Genomic DNA, 23,333 nt, shown 5'->3' with positions numbered 1-23,333 from the left:
GGGGAAAGGCTTCGGCCCTCTCTAAATCCTGCTAAACAAATACCAGCCTTGAAAATTGCAAGAGGGGAAGTGGTGTCGGCGGGAGTGGAATAAGCTATCATTCTCTATCTACGCTAGCCCCAAATCACGCCGCAAAGAGAGAGTAACCTTGCCTAAGCCGAGAAAAACCCCGTGGCAGCCCCTAGCAAGTTTGGTGCAGGTGTGAGTGCAAGTTGGGTTGGCATTCAGCTGTATTAACACTGAGCTGATTCGCACACTCCGTCGCTGGCTCCACAGGCCGCTGCTAGAAATAGCCCGGAGAGTATCTGACCCACCGTGCCTTGCCTTCAGTCATGACGGAACTGGACTCAAAAGATACCTGAGTTAATGCCCTCATTACTCATCTCTGGAGGAAATCCAGCCACAGCAGACGCAAGAACACACAGCAACAGATGCCCAGTAATAACAATATGCAAATTAGTCTTGGAAACTGATCCTGGTCCCACTAAACAGGGATGGGAGAAACCAGAGGGGGCCTGAGGAAAAGCAGGCATCACAGCTTCCAAATCAGGGCAAGCATCACAGCCCTCCCGTTCTCCTAACTGGTTGGTTGTCATAGAAACCCGCGTTTGTAGAGTTTCCTGGTACATTAGCTGGAAGAGGATGCTTACATTATCCTTCTCCAGTGTTGCTGGGAGGAGGAAAATAATTCAGTTCTATTAAATAAGTGTTTGCTGAGGGCCTACCACGGGATAGACAGACTCCCAGGGTACCTGCATGAGTACTTGGGTCTTCTTGGAACTGCCTGCTTCCCAGGGGAGACCTGACGAGAAAACAGCTGCAATGGAATGTGATCAGTTCACTAATACTGGTGGGAACACAGACAGCGGAACGATTAATCCTTTCTGGGGATGTTAGTGACCTACAGGGTGGAGGTGACATTTGAGAAGGGCTTTATGTGAAGGATTCGGAAGAGTTTGCTAGTGGAAAACCTGGGTGAGCATTCGGAGTATGAGCTTGAACAAAGGCGTGGAAGCATGGCAGGTCTCACAGAACGCTAAGCCTGATGAATAAATCCGGCTTGATGCCGTAATGAGTTTTGAGAGCTACAGTCAATCATTATGAACTCATACTTCACCACTTCCAAATGTGTTGATTATCATCCTCTTAAGCTAGGTTGAAGTTATCATGGCATTGACTAAAAGAGTTTGCTAAGCAAGAAAGCAACTTAAAGAAATTTATAAGGAAGGTTATTTATCTTCTTACAGGAAAAAAAAGCTATTTTCAAGCACTTTAGGAGAATGTATTCATCAACAGAAAAGGCTTTAGAGCCAGATGAACTAGGGTTTTATTGTCAATCTTAATACTTAGTAAGTGAATGATTGTAGGCAAGTTACTTTAACATTTGCAAGCCCCTATTTTGTCTTGGTTTTGCTTTTGTTTGGATTTTATTTTGTTATATGTACATTGGAGATGATAACATTTTCATTGTGGGATTAGGTTGAGGAGTAGAAAAAAAAATCAAGCAATACGTTCCAGCTGCTCACCCACTGTGCCTGGCACAGAGTAGTTGCTTAATGTTCTAAACTGTTTAAAAATAATAAATGTGAGCCATTAGAAACGCTGGGTATTTCCTCTATGAAGCCTTGGGGGCTTTGAATAAATCTCTGATATGCAAAATAAATCAGTATCAGACCATGCTCAGTTTTGGAAGGTAACTGAAAATGATTCAATTCAACGTCACTTGTTCAGGGAGAAGGAACAACTAACTTATCATGTGAAATTTCTTACATAGGGGTACATGGCTGGTTAGTGTGTAAACCTGACCCACAAATCAGGAATCCTGACTGAATCCAGTTTTCTTGTCACAGAACCGAAGCTGACTTTCTCACCATTATCCATCATTAAAATGGATGCCCCACTTGGCAAGCCACAGGAATCAATTTAAGGCACTGAATATGTACCTAACAAACAGTAATATCACTTCTTCCACTCGGTTGGTCCAAATGTTCGAAATGTAGCTTTTTATAAAAAACTGAACTAAAGAATAAATTGTTCTGTATAAATAAAAACACGGAATTTATTATATTTCTCAAGAGGAAAGTTACATAATTGTGTATAATGCTTGTCTTAGTCTGGTGACATTGGCTACCATCAGCTAAAAATAATCAATAGGACAGATAAAAATAACTGACCCTAACATCTGCAAGGAAAGTTTTATACTTGCATTAAGCTGGGCTGTGTTTCAGTACTGTTGACAGTATTCAGATCTCTTCCGAGTATCCAGGTGAGCCGGGCTGCGCCTTCCAGGAACGCCCCAGCTGATGGCGCCCCCTACAGTCTATATGGGGAAATGTGTGGAGAACATACTCTCTCACCTCTGCCTTCCCCTCTCCTGAGTTTTCCCAGGAGACTGCCTCCACTTCTCCAGGCAGCTTCCAATTCTTTCACTTTGCCCAGGGTCATATCTCAATGAATTCCACCCCAAGCAGATCTTCCCAGCTGACGCACTTCGACAACTGTTTATCCAGCAACAACTTTTATTAATCATTAATACTTACTGAGCTCTTACCATGGTAATGAGTACTATCCAAAGGGAGAACTAAGATAAGCACTAACTAAATTTTAAAAGCCATCTGAAACAGATACTGCTATTGTCTCCATTTTCAGATGAGGAAAAGGGAGTTAGGTTGAATAATAATGCCTTACTGGAAGTACCAGGCTTCCAAAACGAGCAGCACTGGTCTAATCTGCAGACATCTCCAAGATGAAAATCCACCTGTTCATAAAGGAAGGGATGGCTGTTCCACATAAAATCAAAACAGCCCAAATATTCCCAGGCTCTTGCAATGTAAAAATCAAATTCAGCTTCATTGTTTTATAGACGGGAAAGAGGTCCCAAGAGGGAAAGTAACCTGTTCATGGTCTTGTTGTCTTTCCCCTGCTTCATCGTGTGCCTTCAAGAAGTGCAGCCTCAGGACTTAACGTTGGTCCTTGGGCAGGGTGGTTGTACATTATGTTTCCTGGAATTGAAATAGTATTACATGTATTAGCATATTTTTTGCTACTGGTTGGGGCTTGGCCAGGGTAGGGGTCGGGGTAGGGAAGCAGAAGCATCAAAAGCAGAGCTTGACCCTTTGCCCACAGTCGCTTTGGCTGTGATGGCAGGCTCTGTTTTTACTGTACTGAGATCATGTGGTTTTCAAGTTATGGACTATCCGACGTTTAAATGTGAACTTTGAATTGGCAGCAATCAGTCAAGCTGCACAACCTTGTGGAGGATCACAACAAAGTCCAGGTTACGGTCACCGTAAAGGGCACAGGTAAGTGTTATGTTCTGCCAGCTTCAGCATCCTAATATTTCAGGGTGGAATCAGTCTCATCTGTTACTGATTATTAGTTGAGGAGAAAAGTCTTCTCTGATTAAACCCAGGTCTGGGGCTAAAGTGAGGCAAATAAGGCTTCTAAGATGCAAAACTTAAGGAGGAAAGATCATGCTAAATTTCCTCTGCATTTGCAGGACCCGGAAGGTGAGCCCCTCACTGAATTTTGTAACCTGGGTACTTTGCATGCCTTGCCTTGATTGAATCATTTCCACCCAGTGTCTGGGCTGCTTCCAGTTCCCTCTGCCTCCCATACTTCACTCATTTGAATGTTGCTCAGTCAGCCTTCTTAAGGCTTTTTGAATTCCCTTAATAACCATCCCAAACAGACCCTGAATCATAACATTTCAATCCGTTATCCAGAATCCAGCCCTGAATAATTCTTGTAAATTGCTGATGGCTGGGCATTTGGCATTTTCTCTGGATTTAGCCTGGGGTGGGGAGGCCATGGTTCTTTGCAAGGAGTGAGGAGCTTCACCCTAGGGCAGCAGAAGCTGTCTGAATGATTTACACTAGGCCCCAATCCAAAGTGTGCCAAGTGGGTTAGGAGCCCAGCCCCAGCAAGTAAGCAGCATTAAAGGGGCACCTCTTAGATGACCGATACCCTGGAGTATCTCCTATGGACAGAGAACTGTCCCAAGTACTAAGATCAAGATAGAATCTTGTTGCTCTGGTAATCTTTAGCTATGGGCCTGGAATCAAATCCCTAATCCTGGCTTCTGTGATTCTACAAATGAGCAGAAAGGAGCTGGAGCAAGTGAATGTGTAGGGTGGCCCTTGGTCAACAGGTCGGTTTAGAGTTCTCAGCCACTTGCATTTTTCAGTAAAAACAGGAATAGATCAGCCAGTCATGAAACTTTTGCTGTTGTGTAGGTTTGCAGGAGCTGGAATCCCGTCTCTTGGTTCCTGGAGATACTCTTATTCTTCCAGGAAAATTCTCACTGCCTTGTGATGCTATTCTGATTGACGGAAGCTGTGTGGTGAATGAAGGCATGCTCACAGGTAGGCTGTTGTCATGGAGCTTCTCCTTTCCTGTCCAACACCTAGGCCAAGAGTTAGCAAAGTGCATCAACACATCCTTCCCTGCTTTATACCAGCCTGATATTAAGATGTGGGGAGACAGGTGAGGGAGACACAACTAGGCTATTCATGCAGATGGAGACTCCATATATGCAAAGAGGAAACATTTAATAGCTTAAGAATCAAGTGACAATAAATACAAAATTTTTTAAATAGAAGAAAAGTCTAATGCATATGATTCATTTCCCGATGGGTGGGGTGAACCAGGTGAACCGGGTGAATGCATAAGACTGCTTGGTGCACGGTATCTTCATAAACATGAACATGGTTGACACGCCTATCCAAACACAACACAACAGGAGACCAACAGTTCTCACAATTGGCAGGGTGCAGAGATTTTATCCAACCCTGCTCCCTGTAGATGGAAAACTGAGCCCCAGGATTCCCTGGGAAGGAGATTGAATTGAACCTTCAAGGAAAGGCCATGTAACAGTTCTGTTCTTTAGAACTGTGTTTCCAGTTGATCTTACTGGGCAGAAAGCCAGTTTTCTTGTAATGGTTTGAACTGTCATTCTTATTCTTGATTGTATTTCGTAAAGTTCACTTGAATTTGTGTAATTAGCAAGGCACTAGGTATAAAATATTCTTCAGTCAAAAGACCCCCCAATACACAGGACATCATAATAAGAAGAAACATACAATAACACAAAATAGAAAATATTTGTTTTTTGCTGCTTACAAATTGTTGTATTTTTCTGTTTCCGAGTTGCTGAAGACAGGAAAAATACACACACGCATGCACAGCGTTTTTAATATCACCTAAATGTAAAGTAAATTACCAATTCCTAAATTGTTCAACATAAGCAGATTTCACATTAAAAATGGGTCTGCTTAATTTAAAATTGAGGCAGGAAAATGGAGTAAACATAAATATGCTCGGTATAATTACAAAATACCCCTTTAGTGTGTTGAAATCTAACTGCCTTATAATGATAGCGATGAGGATTTGCATACTGATCATATCCTTCATCCAGAATGTTGCCATAGTACCCGATGCACAAACCTCAAGCCCAAGAAAAACTGTCCTCCTCACTCCCAGGTAGCAACTCTCTCACATTTCCAGCAGCCTGCCAGGGAAGAATGGCTTTTCTCACTGGCAAAGGAGCATGGCTGTGAGGAGGAAGGGGAGGACTGATCAGGTTTATGCCCCTGGGTGTACTGACTTGGGTACATGGTTCTTGCCTTGATTCCAGGAAAACTCAGAGAGTTCCGGAGAAGTAGAGAGGGTAAACAATGCTGCTTTTCCACAGTTTTCCAGAATTGACCTAAAATGACCTTAAGAAGTAAGTGGCATTTCTTGGGTCTGTTTCTGGAAAAATAAGGTCACCAGCATTAATATCTATGTAACCTAAGTACTAATAAATGTCAATTTTAGGGACTTAAACATAAAACAGAAGTACATATATTTCTTTCTCATTGTTTTCTTCAGAAAGATCTAAATACCACCATGCTTTAAATACGTTATTATGCAGCCAACATAGATCTGCCCGCTCATGTACACTATTTGTAAAAAGGATCCTGATTGAACAATCAGATTATGCTTAGATTCCTGAAAATGTGTATATCTTCCTAGAGCATTTGTCCACAAATTTGACTCAGATTTTTTGGTTTTTGTTTTTCTATGTGCAAGTCAGTCCTTTGCATATATGGAAGTCTTTATGTCTTTATTTAGAAGAAAAATAGCAAATATTCCTAGCATCTCTAGAGCAATTTACATTTTATAACTAACTTTTATATCTCACTTCATCATAGCATAAAATAAATGAAGAGCTGTTATAATACCCAACTTCCAGATGAGGAAACCCAGGTGGAGAGAGACCAGACTGGTCAGCTAGCAAGTGCCAGGGTCAGAGGTGGCTTTTGCTTCCGAACAGGAGGGACCATGGGAGGAGGAGGAGGAGGATTCTAAGAGGGGTAAAGCTCTCATTTCTTGTGCCTTATCATTTCTTTTCTCTCAAATAGATAGTCCTACTCACAGCACATGCCCATTATAGGATCTTCCTCCTCCTCATCTCCTTAGCCTCATCCTATTGCCATAAGCTCAATTATGCAAGAAATTTAATTTTATAACTAAACTTAGTTTTAATTTTTGTTCCAAATTTGCCGTCCTTGAGAGTAAGTAGTGGTATAAGTCAGTCGTTCCCATCAGTTGGCGGGTCCCCTGATGCAAGGCACTGGGGAGGTAGGTCTGGTCTAGGGTAACTCTTCTGTCTGTTGCCCCCACTCCCCACTCTGGACTTGGGAAATGTCCCAGGCCTGTGTCCCTGCAAAAGGAAGCCAAGTGGTACCTTTCACTCAGTTTTCAGAAACTTCTAGAGTGTTTCCTTACACTTTTCTCAGGGACACATAATATCTAAGTTTCCTTTGGATCCTTCTAATTTCCAATCCAGAGATTTTTATTTAGCTAGAAAAGTAGTAGAGGGAAGGCATAGTGAACAGAAAAGTTTTATTTTTATTCTCAGGTGGTCTCTAAAGTTCATGGTCAAACTTATGAATGACTTCTGAGACCCAAAAGCCAGTTACCAACTCCTCAGTCCTTTCTACTTCTGAAGGAGGTGAACCCCTTCAAGTTACAGCTCCTCATGAAGCAGTCAAGAGGCAAAAGGGAATAAATACTGTGGGGGAAATTCTATTAATGTTCTGAAATTTCTCTTAGCAAAATAGCTCATTTCTCTTCATTCTTGTATATATTAAGCATTATGCTAAGGTTTTATATATATTATTTCATTCAATCTATAACTCTCTAGATGGGAGAATCTAAGGCCCAGAGAGGATAAGTCATTTGCCTAAAGTCACACATTTTAAAAGTGGTAGAGTTGCTTTTTGGATTCATTTGTTTATTTATTTATCCATTCATTCATTCCATAAATGTGTATTAGCTCCTATTTATGGAGCACTTTATTAGGTGCTGGGGATATAGCAGTGAACAAGGCAGATAAGATTCTGCCCTCATGAGGGTGACAGTCTAGTGGGGAGAAAAAAAAAAACCATGAGAATTGGTAAATGACATAAATTTCCAATGACACGTTTTTGAACATAAATGCCAAGAAGAAAGTAAAGCACTCAAATCCAGATCTTTTGACTTGAGAACGTAGGCCTAAAACTAAAGGTCCCTCATTCTCTTAGTAATTATGGGACAGATTGGTAGTATTCACACTGCCATAATCCCCTCCTTCTCTCTCTACTCATAGTGACATATTTGAAATGTGTGTGTGGGTAGTGTGCAGAGATCCGAGTCGAACACACAGGAATTTCCTGAAGTGGTGATTTCACATTTGCATCCTGTCAGACAAGCTTGTAATGAGTTGCTAGGTCAGCTCTTTTCTCTCTTCCCTTTTCCTTTCCTTCTATCTTTCACTTCTCCCTTTCTTTCATTTATTCATTCGTCCATCCATTTATTCAGTAAAGGTTCGGAAATGCCTACTCTGTGCTAGGCACTGTGTTGTTCCTGAGTGGCAAGACAAATGAGAGATGACCACTAGCCTCAAACAGCTTCCAGTCGAATGGCTCCAAAATAGAATGGACAAGAACGTGGCATTTCATGCGGAGGCACTGGCTCATTGAGGATAAGAGGCAGAATTCCACTTCACAGCAGCCAGTGCTTCCAGGTCCCAGAAGTCAGCGGAAGTTGATGATGAGTGTTTGTCCTTCTAAAACACTCTCCAGACTCTTTAGACCTCCAAACATTTATAGGCAAATCACTCTTTCTTGGGATTCTGAGAAAGGCCAAGCTCGAGACTCCTCATTAATATGTGAATAGCGTAAAAGAGCCTTGAAAGTCATTTCTGTGTTAAAATCACATCTGATTTGAATGTTATCTTTGGAACATTATCTCCAAATGACTTCCATCTCTGGTTGATTGACTGCCTGCCTGCCTGCCACCAGTACTGTGGGTAGTGTGTGCAGAAGCTATCCACTAATATTAGCCTAAGACTGTATTGTAGATTAATATTCTGTGATTCAAAAGCAGAAAAACATTAGAAATTGTCTCTAAGTATCTGCTTCTACAAAGGCTGAATTCAAAAACAATGGGGATACAGTGATTTGGAGATTTGTCAAAAAGTTCTATCCCTTTTCCAAAACCACTTAGAATATAACTGGTAAAGCCAAACAAAGAATAAATAGCATAACTGTTTTAAAGAGAATGAGTTAGGAACAATGCTTGGCTAAAGGAATTTCCTGAGAATATTCAAGATCACTAATAAAAATTGTATAGGTTCTTGTACCTTAGGATGTAAAAAATGCATCATGTAGAAAACTAGTTTTGAAAAACCAATCATAGAAAAACCTGGGTAATTGTTTTTATTCAGTTCACCCAGGCATTCAGCAAAAATATGTCTTTTGAACCTATTACATACCAGCAAGGAAAATGAGCAGTGTAAAAAGTTATAATGTCCAAGTCCTTGCCCTCAGTTATTACCTAGGAGAGAGAGAACCTGAATTTGTGTAACTATAATCAATATAATACTATTTCCAAATTAGAAATATGACATGTTATTTTGCTAATTGAACATTTAGCAAAAGACTGACGGAATTTTAAATTCATTCTAGTGCTTTTTAAATCTGAGAGCCAGGAAGTGTTATTAGCATTTTTATTTTGTTTCTGAAACCTATCCTTTTAAACTCCGAGTTAATTTTCTTTGTATTTTCTTTGTATTTTAAATAACCCGTCTTCCTGCTGCTATCAGGAAAAGTAGAGGAATAGTACCAGCAAAGAATGGCAGTGGCCTGGTTTAGCTGGAATGTGTAGGAAAAAGAGCCAGTGATGCCCAGTTTGTGGTGGCTTTGAAAATCTAGCAAGAGAGAAAGTTTGCACTCGGGACCCTTCCAAACCTCATCCTATATTTCTCTTCATCTGCCTATTTACCTGTATCCTTTAACATATCGTTTAACAAATTAGTAAATGCAAGTATTTCCCTGAGTTTGGTGAGCCACTCTAGCAAATTAATTGAACCCCAGAAGGGGATTGTGGGAACCTCAGATTTATTAGTCAGAAGCACAGGTGATAATGTAGATTTGCAACTAGCATCTGACATGGGGGGAGCGGGGAACAGTCCTATGGGGCTGTGTCCTTAAGTGGTGAGATCTGATGCTGTCTCTAGGCAGATAGTGTGAGAATTGAATTGTATTCAGTTAAATTGTAGGACAACCAGCTAGTGTCACAGAATTGCTTGTTGTGGGGAAAACCCCCACCCATCTGGCATCAAGAGTGTGTGAGTGAGTGTGGTAGTAGCATCATAGCAAAGGAGACCCATAGGAGGAAGGACTGAAGGTTTCTCCCAACTCAGGAGGTCAAGCCAGATTGTGGGTGAAATACTTACTCATTTTAAAAAAAAGAGGTATTAATTCTACTGTAGTCTCAAATTATTATTATTAAAATGTGTTTTGTGTCAAGGGGCTAAGCAATTACAGGTAATCTATTGATAAGGCAATCATCATGAGTCAGCAGTTACCAATGAAGGCTTTGGGATACAAATGCAAGAGTCCAAGAATGAATCAGTGAGGCCCACTCAGAGGCAAAAGCAGTAAGAGTTGGAGAATCAATCCATGAGAGGGAGGAGCATGGGAAAAGGAGGTGATTCTGAGACTGTAAACAAAAGGGTGGAACCATAAATAGTCAGGAGGACGTTTCATGATGAAAATATTAATATGGATTGTAGATATTGTAGATATGGTGACTTGGGGATGCTAGTAAGATATCCAGATTGGGATGAACAACCCACCACTGGGAAATATAAAACAAGAACACAGGAGGGAGGGAAGATGAAGATAGATGTCATTGATCTAATGATTTAGAAGTATTAATTAATGAGAATAGAGCGGAGATGATCCAGAAAGAAAAAAAAAGATGTCCTGTTATATTGATTTCTAGTTTTCACTACAAGCTCCAAAAACATCATGAAAAATATTTTATAGATTGTATGAGGTGTAATTTCTTTTTCATCTCTGTACTTCTAGGACTCTACCTCTACCGTCACACTCAATGTTCCAAACACCCTCAGCCATCTTTAGTGCCCAGAGCACAGCAAGCTCTTGCTGTCATTTCTTCCAAGAACACTTTCCTCTTCCCCTTGTTCTAGTTGGCCTCATTTCCTTTTGAGTTGTCATTTATTAATAGTCCAGGACCTCTTTCCTGGATAATCCTCTCTTGGGTTAGATCTTCAGATCACCTGGTACTACTACAAAAATACTTCTCTTATTGTATTTTTATTAATTATATACTACTCTTTATTGGCTTAGCCCCTGGGCCTCTGAGGGCAGGAATTCTGTTTGTCTTGTTCATCAGTATATTCTCAGCACCTAGAGCAGTGCCTGGCACAGAAAAAGCACTTTATTTGAATATTTGTTGAATGAATGGATGAATGGATAGATAAACAAGTAGATGAAAGGGAATAATAATAGTTATACACATTTTTTAAAAAGATTTTTTATTTACTTGACACAGAGAGATTACAAGTAGACAGATAGGCAGGCAGAGAGAGAGAGGGAAGCAGGCTCCCTGCTGAGCAGAGAGCCTGATTCAGGGCTCGGTTCCAGGACCCCGGGAACACGACCCGAGATGAAGGCAGAGGCTTAACCCACTGAGCCACCCAGGCGTCCCAGTTATACACATTTTACTTTATAGTTCCTTCTTTGACTAGCATTGATCTGGGCTTAAAGAATACTAGTGTGGACATTTAAGTGACAATTCCCTTTGCTAAAATGGCCTGCTTTTTAAATTATAACAGCATTCCATGCAGACCAGGTATGGAAAATATAGGTAAATTTAAATTAAGTAAATATCTGATATATAGCCAAATATACCACTGCTTGCATCACCAGCATCCCTGAGAAGTCATCTGACTCGGGGATGCTCAGTAAGACCTGAATAGCTGTGTTTGTATACTTTCTTGAAGCTGGAAAGTACCAGCTCTAAATGACTACCTGAGATCACATGGAATCAACAAAAGACAATCTTCTTCAGGAGAAAGTATACCTGTCACAAAGACACCATTGCCCCGTGTGGACAGCACCATGGCCTGGAAATCCCACAGCTTGGAAGATTATCGGAAGCACGTCCTTTTCTGTGGGACAGACGTTATCCAGGTCAAGCCGTCTGGGCAGGGGCCAGTGAGAGCAGTTGTCTTGCAAACAGGTTGGTAGATTCCACTTTTGTACATTTAGTTCATGATTAGAGGTGGGGGGATTGGACTGGAACAATTTTGTTTGGGAATATGTAGTTTGCTACATTCTGGTAATAACAGCCATACTCATTTGTAGTCGGACCCTTGTTGTTCTAAGTTGCCACCATTTCCAAATGAATGGTTCGTTGTTAAACCACGTGTCTATGATGAAGCATATACAGAGATGAAGTAGATTTCCTCAAAGGCAAGACTATGTTATTATAGGTTTGTTTGTTTTTGTTTTTGTTTTATGTCCGCGTGCTTCTTTTCTTTTCCTTCTATACCCACTCTGAGTGATTACCAAGAAAACAGTTCCAAAATCATTGCTTGAGGACTTTTTCCTTTTAAAGTGCTGCTTGCTAGGATATTATTTCAAGATCCCTGCTGGATACCTCCACTTAGTTTCCCTACAGACACTTCAAAGTCGAGGCATCTAAGGACTCATCCTCCTCTTTCTGTTGACGGCTTTACCATCTAGCCAGTCCTTCCACATCACCTTTAATTCCTTACTTTCTCCCGAACCAAGTAGGGCACCACATCCTGTTGATTCTACAAATACCTCCCAAGTCCTGTCTCTCTCTCCTTCATCCCCACAGTTGGTGTTTTGTCCAGGCCCTTCATCATCTCTTGTCTAACTATTACAAGAGAAATATTTTTTTGACTGTTCCATTTGAGCTTTTGCCTGAAATACTTTGTCTTGACTTCTGTTCTGTCTATCCCTTGCTCTGTCACCAAGTCATATTTCTAAAACATATTTTGAAGCAGTTTATGCACACCATGCTCAAAAACTTTTCAAAACTATTAATATTATGCCCAATCTTTCATATTACATGATGCAGCCAATACCTTCCATGACCTATCCTAGCTCGCTATATTTACCCGTGAACTTTGTTTCTGCCAGCCCACACAAGCACAAATTCAAAACATACCTTGCACTTTGTTGTCTCAATGCTTTAGTTAGGCTATGATTCAATTGTTCTACCTGTTTTTTTTAATTAAAAATATCAAGTTTTCTTTCAAAGTAGTCAGTAGGCATAAGAACATCTCTCAGCTAGCTGATGAACAGGAGCTAATAGATGGTAATCATGGAAGCACCCTGATCTGAGCTTGTAAAATGCTGAAGCAACAGGTTAGAGAAAGCTCTGCTCCTTTTCTCCAAAGCCTACAAAGCCATGTTTGAGGAGCCAAGCAAGATGTTCACAAGGCATAGGAATTAAGGCATTTCACACTTAAAAATAGTGACCTATTTCTAGTAGTCAATTTTTTTTTTTTTTTTTTGCCAGTGACTTAGATTTTAATGGATACCTACAAAGTGCTATGCCCTGAGGGCTAAAGGGAAAAAAAAAAGTGAGATACTCCTTGACCTTAAAGAAGACTGTGGTCTGGGGCAGGAAACAAGTGAATTTATAGCTAACTAAACAAAGAACAGTGATAGATGTCATGTGATTAAGTATTATAGGGACTCCAAAGAAGGGGAGAAATTATTTTTGATATGAAGTTTGATATGAAGTCCCATATTTTGATATGGGAGTAGAATTCAGGAAACATTTTGTTGATGAGGTGGCATATTGAGCCAAGCCTGATAGAATGGGAAGGATTTAGCCAATCTTATCAAAGAGCTAAAAAGATCCTGATCTGTTTCTGCAAAACACAAAGGAAAGAATGCGCTGGAGTCATCTGAGAACAGTGTTAGTTAAAAGTCTAGCAAGATAGTAGTCTACTGGATTGATGGGGCTTGGAATGCTATGCCTAGAAATTTGAACTTTATTATAAAAAATGGAGGCTCTGGAAGGTTTTTGAGCATAAAAATGACATGATGAGAGGCACATATATTTAAGAAATTACTTGTTTTGTGCTTTCCTTTTCTTTTAATTTTCTATTGTTTTCAACACATATTTGAGCTTTAAAGTCTTCTTCTCTCAGCAGCTCTTCTTCTCTGGTGACTGCATCTGTTGGTTCCTTAGTCTTCTTTCCCCCAGTCTTGCACTTGAGTGAGGAGCTGCACTGTGTGAGCCACTGAAACACTGACTCCCAGAACAAGAGAAACTGAGCAGGGTTAAGGAATGCCATTTATTGTTCCTGGCAATCTTGTAAGAATAATAAATGTAAATATACTGTTAGCAATGGTGTTTTCATTCCATATTCAAATGACACTATTAACCAATCCTTCACTTGATGCAAACCATTTTGGGTTTGGGGGAAGCTGTATTAAAGGAACTTACTCCACTTGCAATTATCTTCATGTAGGTTACAATACTGCCAAAGGGGACTTGGTAAGATCCATCCTCTACCCTCGGCCTCTGAACTTCAAACTATACAATGATGCCTTCAAGTTCATAGTGTTCCTGGCCTGCCTTGGAGTTGTGGGTTTCTTCTATGCCCTTGGTGCATATATGTACCATGGAGTAAGTATTGGGGGTAAGGTTTTTAATAGCATAGCTTTCTCAAGGAACTTGACCTAACTCAAAAGGATTAGATAAGGTTACCTTTTAGCCCCATCATTGTGTGAGTCAGCACGTCCAATGGAGTTTTCTTAGATGACTAAACTATTCTATACATACACTGTTCAGTTTGGTAGCCCTTAACCACATGTGCTTATTGAATGCTTGAACTGTGGCTAGTGTGACTGAGGAAATAAACTTTCAATTTTACTTCATTTTAACTACTTTAATTAATTCAATTTAATTTAACTAATTTGATTATTTGATTAATTTCAATTTAAGTACCCATATGTGGTTAGTGAAAATTGTATTGAATGACACAGCTATGAAAAGTTGCAAAGTTCATAGTCCTTTAACCATTTTGATGGGAATGAGAGGTTACTGTGTGTGTGGCATTTGCAATACCCAAGCTTCAGAGGTAATACATGCTTCTCAAGTCTGATAGGATGGATGGAGTCCCCTTGACTAAGGGGACTTAGTCAGTCATACCAGAGAGCAGAAATGGCATACTAATTAGAGTGAACAAAGGACAAAGCAAGAAATGCAGATGTGTCTTCTGGAACCAGTAAGCAACTGAGACATTAAGTCTAGAGAGGTAGAAATAGGTCACATGGAGGGGAATCTTGAATTCCATGCCTAGAAATTTAGGATTATTTGAGAATGTTGAAATATTTGAGTGTGTACATTGTCCAAGACATACCTGACAGACTATGTAGGCAATGAATTGCTCTGTGTTCTGTTGGGTTCTGAAATGGAATTAAATGTTCACTTTTACAGGGATGCCTGGGTGGCTCAGTCAGTTCAGGGTCCAACTCTTGATTTCAGCTCAAGTCATGATCTCAGTTGTGAGATCAAGCCCTGTCAGGCTCCACACTCAGCTCCTGAGATTCTTTCTCTCCCTCTGTCCTCCCATTTTCTTTCTCCCCACTCACACAGTCTCTCTCTTAAAAAGAATAAAAATTATAAATGTCTACTTTTACAGAACTGTATGCAGCATGGATCCCCACTTTCTTTTAAGCTTCATGGTATCTGGTTTCATTTGAATGTCCCTCTTAATAGTTGTGTTGGCTGGACAGAGAAGTAGATGACCTCTGAAGTCCTTTCTGGTCCTGAGAGTCTGATTCTGTGGTGAATTGTGTGGTCCTTTCTGTAAGACATATTAGGATCTTAAGAATGTGGGCTCATAGGGAAGAAGAAAAATTATGAATAAAAGGATCCAAACATAGATATGAAACTGGGTATGGGTGACCTAATTACAATGCCCAAATTGGTAACTTTAGTGCATTCTATGTGTATTATTGGGGAGAAGGGTAAATATTGCTGGAGAGTCACAAGAATTTCCAGGCCATGTTCATGCTCACACTTGCACTTTGGTTAGTCATTTCAGTCTTATATAAGCCCCCAGGGAGTATTTCTAGGTAGGAGAGGGCAAAGGAAGCCATGGTGTAATGGTACCAGTAGCATAGATCCTGAAAAGAGCTCCAGCCAGTGGGACTGGAACTTGAGGCAATGTGCCAGTTTTATATGGGGAGCAGGAGTGTTGAGCATGAAAACAAGTAAAAAGTCCCTGCAGTGTTTGGGAATGAAGATTTCCTGGGTGAGACTCAGCATCCAATATACACCAAAATAATGACACTAATCACAAACCCCGTCTTCTTGGTCATAACCTGGGGCCCTGTTGGCTGCTTCTATCTGTACTGGCTCAGGACTTGACAGGGCTGAGTCCTCAGGGTCAACACTCCACAGCTATAATTGGAAAAAGCAGGAGTTGATGGATTTTGTAATAAATTTGAGATTGAACCAATGATGTATTGAGCAGGCATTGTTACTGAACTTGAACCTGAGTTTCCAGTACTCAGAAGAGGATTTTATGGCTAAAATTATGGTTGATTTCATCAAAATCTAAGGTAGAGCCAGTAGTATCTAAAGTATTTGAAACATACAACAAACCACCCTGTGATTTGATCTGGGCTCCACTCTCATCAGTCATGTGAATTTCTGCAGACTTGACTGGGATTCTGACTTGATGAGAACCGGCCAAATAATACAACACAATGGTCATGTATTTGTACCCTGGAGTGGGACAGACTAGCGTTCAGATCCTCACCATTTAATTAGCAGGTGGATTGAGGAGTTATTTAATTTTTTAAGCTTTGGTTTCCTTATCTGTTAAATAGAAAAAATAACAGTATTTAAAACATAAGGTTGCCATGAGAAATCACTAAATAATGTATGTAGATTAACACAATGCCTTCCCCAGAACATGAGTAGTGAGAGCAAAGTATTTTTACTATTGACCTCCCTATAACAGATAATACATGCTGAGATCTTAGCAGAATCTTGGTCATCATCTTTATCAGGTCACCATTCATTTCTTATATGTGCTGGGTACCTCCTCTATGTCAGAAACTGTGCTAAGGCTCTGTATCTAGAAATGAATAAGATGAACTTAAAAATGATTTCAAAAATGTATAAGCTAAAGCTGCTTCCCCAAAGGAGTTTGGAAACTTTTGAGAGAGATTTATAACCTAACCATCAAGCCAGTGTGTGAAATGTTACAAATTCAAGGTGGTCTCTGTGCCTGGGAGTCCAGACAGTGTGTTATGATGAGCAGAGGAAGGATGGTGCTCTGGGTGGAGAGAATGCGAAGTGAAAAGAAACAGAATCAGCCAAGGGCAGGATGGACATAGAGTAGGGATCAGAGTCCCCTTTTGTTCTCAGTGGGAGACAACTTGTCTATTCCTTAGGCACACCCAAGAGAGTGCTTAGTCCCACCAAGAAAGCCAGATCACTTTGAATACTCTTGTGGTATTATAGGAGATGGGGCCAGAAAGGGTGCCAGACTGCTCTGCTGAGCTAACCTGTATGTCCCTCCCTCCCCAGGCTTCTTCAAGAGATACCACGACCATGGCCCTGCTCCTCTTCACCATAACTGTCCCTCCCGTGCTGCCAGCTGCCCTGACTACAGGCATCGTGTATGCACAAAAGAGGCTGAAGAAAAAGAAAATCTTCTGTATCTCCCCACAGAGAATCAATATGTGTGGGCAAATAAACCTCGTGTGCTTTGACAAAGTATGATCTAAACTTTCCAGGTTGGAGGTTAATGATTTCAAGGTACAGCAGAGCTGGAAAAGGACTCCAAGAATGCTTTGCTGACAGCACTCATTTTACAGATGGGAACACTGAAGCCAGAGAAGGTCATACAGTGAGCTAGCATGAGACCATGTTCTAGAAGACCACTCTACTGAGTCCTGAGGAAGTGGTTTAGCTATCACATCATGAATTCCTTTCCTATAAAATTTAATATTTTTGTGCCCATGTTGGATTTTAAAACAGTCTCCTATTATAAAAACTTCTATGACTGACTTTTCAGGCAAAAAATGTTGGGATATTTCTGTTCCCTGAAGTGCTTTGTTTGTCCTGTGCCTCACTGAGCATATCCCCTTCATTTCCTCTGCTTCTTTTAAGGAAAGGGAGGGAGGGGACCATGGCTATGTTTATGCACTCAGTCCCTCCTTTCTTCTTTGATCCTCAGGTTAGCAAAATTCCACACAAGCGAATATGTCCCTGTGCTTAGGGTCCTAGAAGTGGCAGGGGAGAAGTATGTCTAAATGGGGAGGATTGCTACTCTGGGACAGGTTCTAAGACCCCTTCCGGTGCCTCTCCTGTAGGGATATGGAGGGACCTCAGCCACGTTTGCCTGCTGTTCAGATCCTGCCTCTGCTTGGACAGGTCAATTTAACTGCTATAACACAGTGGACCTGGCCTGGTTCTTCTCCACTTCATTCCCATTTGAGTAATTCATAAAGGCTTTGCCACTTTTTATCTAATCTACATTGGCCAAGAGCCCCGTTAATGAGATGTCCCTTGTTCTGCGAAGTTCTTGACTTAGCTGAGGAAGCAGGTAAAGCAGAAGTGTAGACAATGATAACACAGTGAAATGCATGCTGAAAGAGGTATGAACAAGGCCTTGAGGTGAAGTTACCTGCCATGGGTGAGGGTCACTTTCGAGCTGTGGCTTTGGGGTTATACAGAATGGGCCCTGGCCTCAGAAGCAAGCAGTTCAGAAGCACAGTGATATCAGGGCCATTGGCACATGGGGGACAGAGGACAGTGGGGTGTGGCTAGATTGGGGGCTCTGTGGTAGGGGATGCAGGTGGAGAGAGGAGTGAGTCCAATTGCTCAAGGCCTGATGTGCCAAGCTAAGGACTGGAGTTTTGTTGTGAAGGAGAATGGGGGTCTTACCATTTATTTTAAGAAGATGGGTGACATTGTTTTTTGTTTTTGTTTTTGTTTTTAATTTTTATTTATTAATTTGAGAGACGGAGAGAGCACAGAGAGGCAGAGAGAGAGGGAGAAGCAGGCTCCCCACTGAGCCAGGAGCCCAATGTGCGGCTCGATCCCAGGACCCTGGGATCATGACCTGAGCTGAAGGCAGATTCTTAACAGGCTGAGCCGCACAGGTGCCCCTGGGTGACATTGTTATAGGTGTATTTTATTTATTTCATCCAGGGTAATTGGTAAGAAGGGACAGAGGGGAGATAGGACTGAGACAAAAAGCTATCTGGGAACATTGTCCTAGACAAGGAGGGCAAAAACGGAGAGTAGAGGTGGAGGAGTCTAACTCCTGTCCATTTGAATGCAGCTGGCGAAAAACCAGGAGTAGAGTTGATGAATCTTGGCCCCTAGCTGGAAGTAGAACAGCTCTAAGTTTATTTTTGTTCTATTCTTGTTGAATTTCCTTTGGCAAGAAAGCCCTTAACCCCACTCATCAGGAACCACTAGGGTTAACTTAACAGTAACCTCCTTTTAGTTTTAGGACCAGAGAACAGCCCCTGGGAAGTTTTCTGGCAGGGATTCCCAGTACTTATCCAGGAGCCTCACTAGTGCCTGTAAAATAAGAGGGAGATTATAAAACACGTTCATTTCATAGTCATCTGTTTCTAAAAGTAATTCTTCCAGAGGATGTTCATTTTACATCTCTTATAAAGTTTTCTTCCTCCGCATCCTCACGTGCTCTTTTGCCAGAACAACTGAAGGACTGCTTCTCCCAGGCTTGGCCAAACCCCAGTGGCATGATAGCATGTTATAGTGCAAAGAACTCTGGATTGGAAAATCATCAAAATGGGAAGTCAGATCCTGGGTCTGACATTGAGTTTCTGTGTGATCTTTTAAGGGAAAAAGTTTGAACTCTAATAATCTCTAAATGTCTTTCTAGATTTCACATTGTCAAACTCTACCAATATGCTGTTGGAATAAAGCACCTCACAATTAACTGAAGCCCTATCTACTGTTATTTCCATTTTGAAGACATTCACCACTGGGTTTCTGCGTACATCTGTTCTCATATATTTCTAGTTTATGTTGCTTTGTTACAAAACAATTTCTCCTTTTCTATCCAGTTCATCCTATGCCTGGGCTAGTATTCATGCTAAGAAGTTTGCTTTTTCTGTCTTACCCCCTTTACAACTGCAACTATAATTTACTTTTCTTTCCGTTCATGTCTAGTTTTATTGTATAAAGATCATTTTCACATGGAGAAATAACACAGTCCCATTTCTGTTTTGTTTTGGTATCAATTCTGTTTTCATGTTCAAAATATGATGTTTAAAAATATAATCTGATCATCAGGAAAACACTTCAGTTTGAATTAAGCTATTAACTTTTTTATGGAAAAAATTAAGAGGATTTGAAATCTAAACACACAGGTTGGGACCCTTACAAATTGCAGGAGGGAAATGAAGCAAATAGATTTTTGCTATTGTTCTTTAAGGAATAACTAACACAAAGCATGTTAGCTTTCTGGGAAGTCCAAATGAATTAATGAAACCAAAATTCCTTCATTCTTTACTTGAAAGTCTAGTATGGGTTTTGTCTTTCTGCATATTTTGCAAAATGTATTTAACTTTATCTAGACAGGCTAGATTCTGGCTCTTTCTTTTCAACCTGCAGGCCACTGGACCTTGAGGCTGCTCATTTCATCTCTAACCTGAGAATGTCCTTTCCCTGTTTACTCAGTTGTTAGAATTGGAAGCATCATAAGCACTTCATTGTAAAGCATTATGCCTATTTTATGTTTTTTTAATGACAGAAATGTCATTGATAGAAGACTAGAAAATTCAGTGTCTTGTACAGAAATGATTTTAAAAGAATAATGACAAAGACCTGGGTGTCAGTATTGAAGGACACACCCCAGCCCTTTGGTAGTGTTCTGTTTAGCCTTGACAGTGCTGAAGCAGTGTGGCCTCATGCTTACTCTGGGTGTTGGCTTCTTGCATAAAGACACCAGCGTCTGTAATTAATAGTTGACTCTGAAGCAATGAGCAAATTCAAAGTTCTGTGATAGTACTTAGTTTCATGTAGCTTTCTCTGTTACATTATGTGACAAATATTCTCATAACACAGCAAATCAAATTCTCCCAACCATTTTCCTCTTGATCTAACAATAAAACTCTTTCATGGGCATTAATGAATATTTATTATTAGCACTTCATTATCTCCAAATTCTCAAAGTCCTTTATCAACATTTCATTATCAATCTGGACAGTCACCGTGTCACCCATATTTTATAAAATTGTTATGAACCAGATGGCACACTATGAACTAAATCGTCTTGAAAAGAAAGAAAAAATTCTGATCTCAGCTTTAGAAAGACAGCAGGTGCCAACTGAAAAGTCAGACTCGCACTGGTTTTTATTGGATTCCTATTCCCTGAACACCTACCATTGAACAATAGCAAGTACAATAAGCACACAAACAAAACACTCGCATTTTATTGTAATGACTAGTATCTAGAGTCATTTAATGATCAACAGAGGCTTTGGGGGAATCATTTGTCACTTGCTGAATCTTTCCTTCAGGTACCCTTCTCTGATTTAAAATTTGATGTTTACAAAGAAGGGCTTTGGACAACTAGATCTACTTTGATTTCTTGGGAGCTTGGGTTTTGTTTAAGTCATGATGTAAGTAAAAGCTCTAAATCTTATGTTAACACCAATTCTAATTTCTTCCAGACTGGCACTCTTACAGAAGATGGGCTGGACCTCTGGGGGACTGTCCCAACAGTTGACAACTGGTAGGTACTTTAGTGAAGGTGGACTGTGGGATTTGTGTGGCTATCTTGGTGCTACTCAGAGCCATCCTTCCGGTGGTGAGGGATGAATGTCACATAAAATATATATAATAATTTACTAGAACTACTTCCCAATTATTCTAATTTGTTAAATTAAATGAGTTCTAAGTACAGAATCAGACAAGGAAAGTAGGTCTTCAAACTCCACATGAAAAATAGAATGAGCTGGATGAGTAAGGAATTGCATGAATAAAATGGAAGAGCAAAGAGTGAAATCAGAACTGTGCTTAATTAAAAACTGCAAAGACTTGCTAGTGGTTAGTGGGCTGGTGGGGGTGGGAGTGGGGAGGATTCCAGAGAGGAAGAGCTCTGTCTCCTCCCTCATAGAGCTCACTTTCATGGGAAAAACGTTCACCTGCCTTCTATGCACAATACAGGCTGTGGGAAGTGCTACTATTAAGACACACATATCAGTATAGAAAAGAAGAAACAATAATGATTGCTTGATATACTACACAGTCCAGATTTTAGAATAATATAATAAATGGTAGAAATTAATTTTGAAAATGAATAGAATGAGGAAACCCACCTGACAAAGATACCACTTGAAATAGAATCTTGAAACAGGTATGGCTAAAATTTTTATAGACACGGGCTTAAATCTGGCCATGGGAGTGGGGACAGCAATCACAGAGATGCTACCGCAGGATGGAGCTAGAGAGGGGAAGGCCCTAACTCCCTTCCCAGTGGGGATGAGATCTGCCTTCTCAATCCAAGTGCAAATCCCTCAGCTCTTAAGCTCTGGATACTCTACTTTGGCTCCAAACATGGCTCAGTCTCTGTCATTGAAGGAGTCATACAGGAGCTCCGCAAGACAGTGATGGGAGAGTGTAGCTCTGGCACAAGATAACAGCAGACAGACAACCCTACTCATGTGCTTCAGCTCCTGGCTGCTCAGGTGTCTTGTTCAGGCTTTTGTTCAGACAGGTACCACTTTGCCTTCTATTGGCCAGACCAGTGAAAGGGGAATGGGATGTTTGCAGTTTTCACCCCCTCCCCTTCTTTGCTTTCGGCAAGTAAGTTTTTGGGGTGTAGAGAAAACTGGATACAGTTACTGTTTGGCTATAAAATGGGAGGAGGGAAAGGTAAACCCAGCCAATCTATTTGCATAGAGGAGAGTGAACTTCAGATGCTGGATATCCATGCCCAGAGTTTCAAAAATAGGACAAAGGGTGAAGGGCTGAGTCATGAGAAACATTTCATAGTCCAGGTGTGCTTTTACTTGAAGGAAAAAGAAACCAGTAGGCAGTCTTCCTTCCAATCCCTGCTACTTCACTGACCCAGAGACCTCTTGCCTGGGGTTGTGGCTTTCTAGAAACTACTCTGAAGAGCTTGCAGGTGTCAGTCTGAGCCTTCCCCTGCCACTCCCACCATAGGTGCTGGCTGCAAGTAATCTGACAGAAGTCTCATTGATTATGTCCAAGTGCTCACACTTTATTACATAGGGCATGGGAGCTATGGAAGGATTTGAGCATAAGGTTTACATATTATTTAAATTCTATGCTGGTAAGATTTAAGGGGCAGAATGTGTAAAATGATTTTGTTGAGGACCTTCACTTATTAATCATCTTCTATATCAGTTTTCAAGAAGTCCATAGCTTTGCCTCAGGCAAGACTTTGCCATGGAGCCCACTGTGTGCTGCCATGGCTAGCTGCCACTCTCTGATCCTTCTCAACGGGACCATCCAGGGAGACCCACTGGACCTCAAAATGTTTGAGGGCACTGCCTGGGTAAGGTGATAGTTTCTTGGTGCGACTAAATGAGAAAAACTTGAAGAGATTCTTACTGGGAGTGATAAAGCTTTTCTAACTTCGGTTGAAACCCAGAGAAGACTTATAACAATATGTGATTGAAGGTCTGACTGTTCCCAAATTTCCGGATCTATACGCAAAAGAACTCTATTAATGAGTGCAACATGAAAGTGTTCCACGATCAAATAATTTGGGGGAACTGCTATTTTAAGAATGTAAAGTGGATTTCTTAACTATGGGATTTCTTTAATATATTGTGGTACACTATGAATATTCAAGAGTGACTATGATATGCAGCGTTTATTAAGCCTACTTGACCACAAAATCTTGACAGGCCAAAATATGGTACAATGACGCTCTTTAACACCCTCAGAGGAACAGTAGTCTAAAGCAGTACTATTTA

General features: G+C 40.7%; 1 protein-coding gene across 1 annotated transcript in view; it reads left to right on the top strand.

Moving 5' to 3' along the window:
* Nucleotides 1–23,333, top strand: part of LOC116862723 (probable cation-transporting ATPase 13A5) — a gene marked incomplete at its 5' end in the record, with an annotated part of 82,814 nt that overhangs the window by 15,747 nt on the left and 43,734 nt on the right. Inside the window, 7 exons of the mRNA XM_032850092.1 lie at nucleotides 3,230–3,302; nucleotides 4,236–4,364; nucleotides 11,407–11,577; nucleotides 13,853–14,010; nucleotides 16,930–17,118; nucleotides 21,060–21,121; nucleotides 22,759–22,909. Of these exons, the coding sequence (XP_032705983.1) occupies nucleotides 3,230–3,302; nucleotides 4,236–4,364; nucleotides 11,407–11,577; nucleotides 13,853–14,010; nucleotides 16,930–17,118; nucleotides 21,060–21,121; nucleotides 22,759–22,909 (933 nt within the window). The remainder of the gene's footprint in view (nucleotides 1–3,229; nucleotides 3,303–4,235; nucleotides 4,365–11,406; nucleotides 11,578–13,852; nucleotides 14,011–16,929; nucleotides 17,119–21,059; nucleotides 21,122–22,758; nucleotides 22,910–23,333) is intronic.

Source organism: Lontra canadensis, unplaced genomic scaffold (assembly GCF_010015895.1).
Source record: "Lontra canadensis isolate GAN:19392208 unplaced genomic scaffold, GSC_riverotter_1.0 scaffold309, whole genome shotgun sequence".
NCBI lineage: Eukaryota > Metazoa > Chordata > Mammalia > Carnivora > Mustelidae > Lontra > Lontra canadensis.
This window is presented reverse-complemented; position numbering and strand designations above follow the sequence as displayed.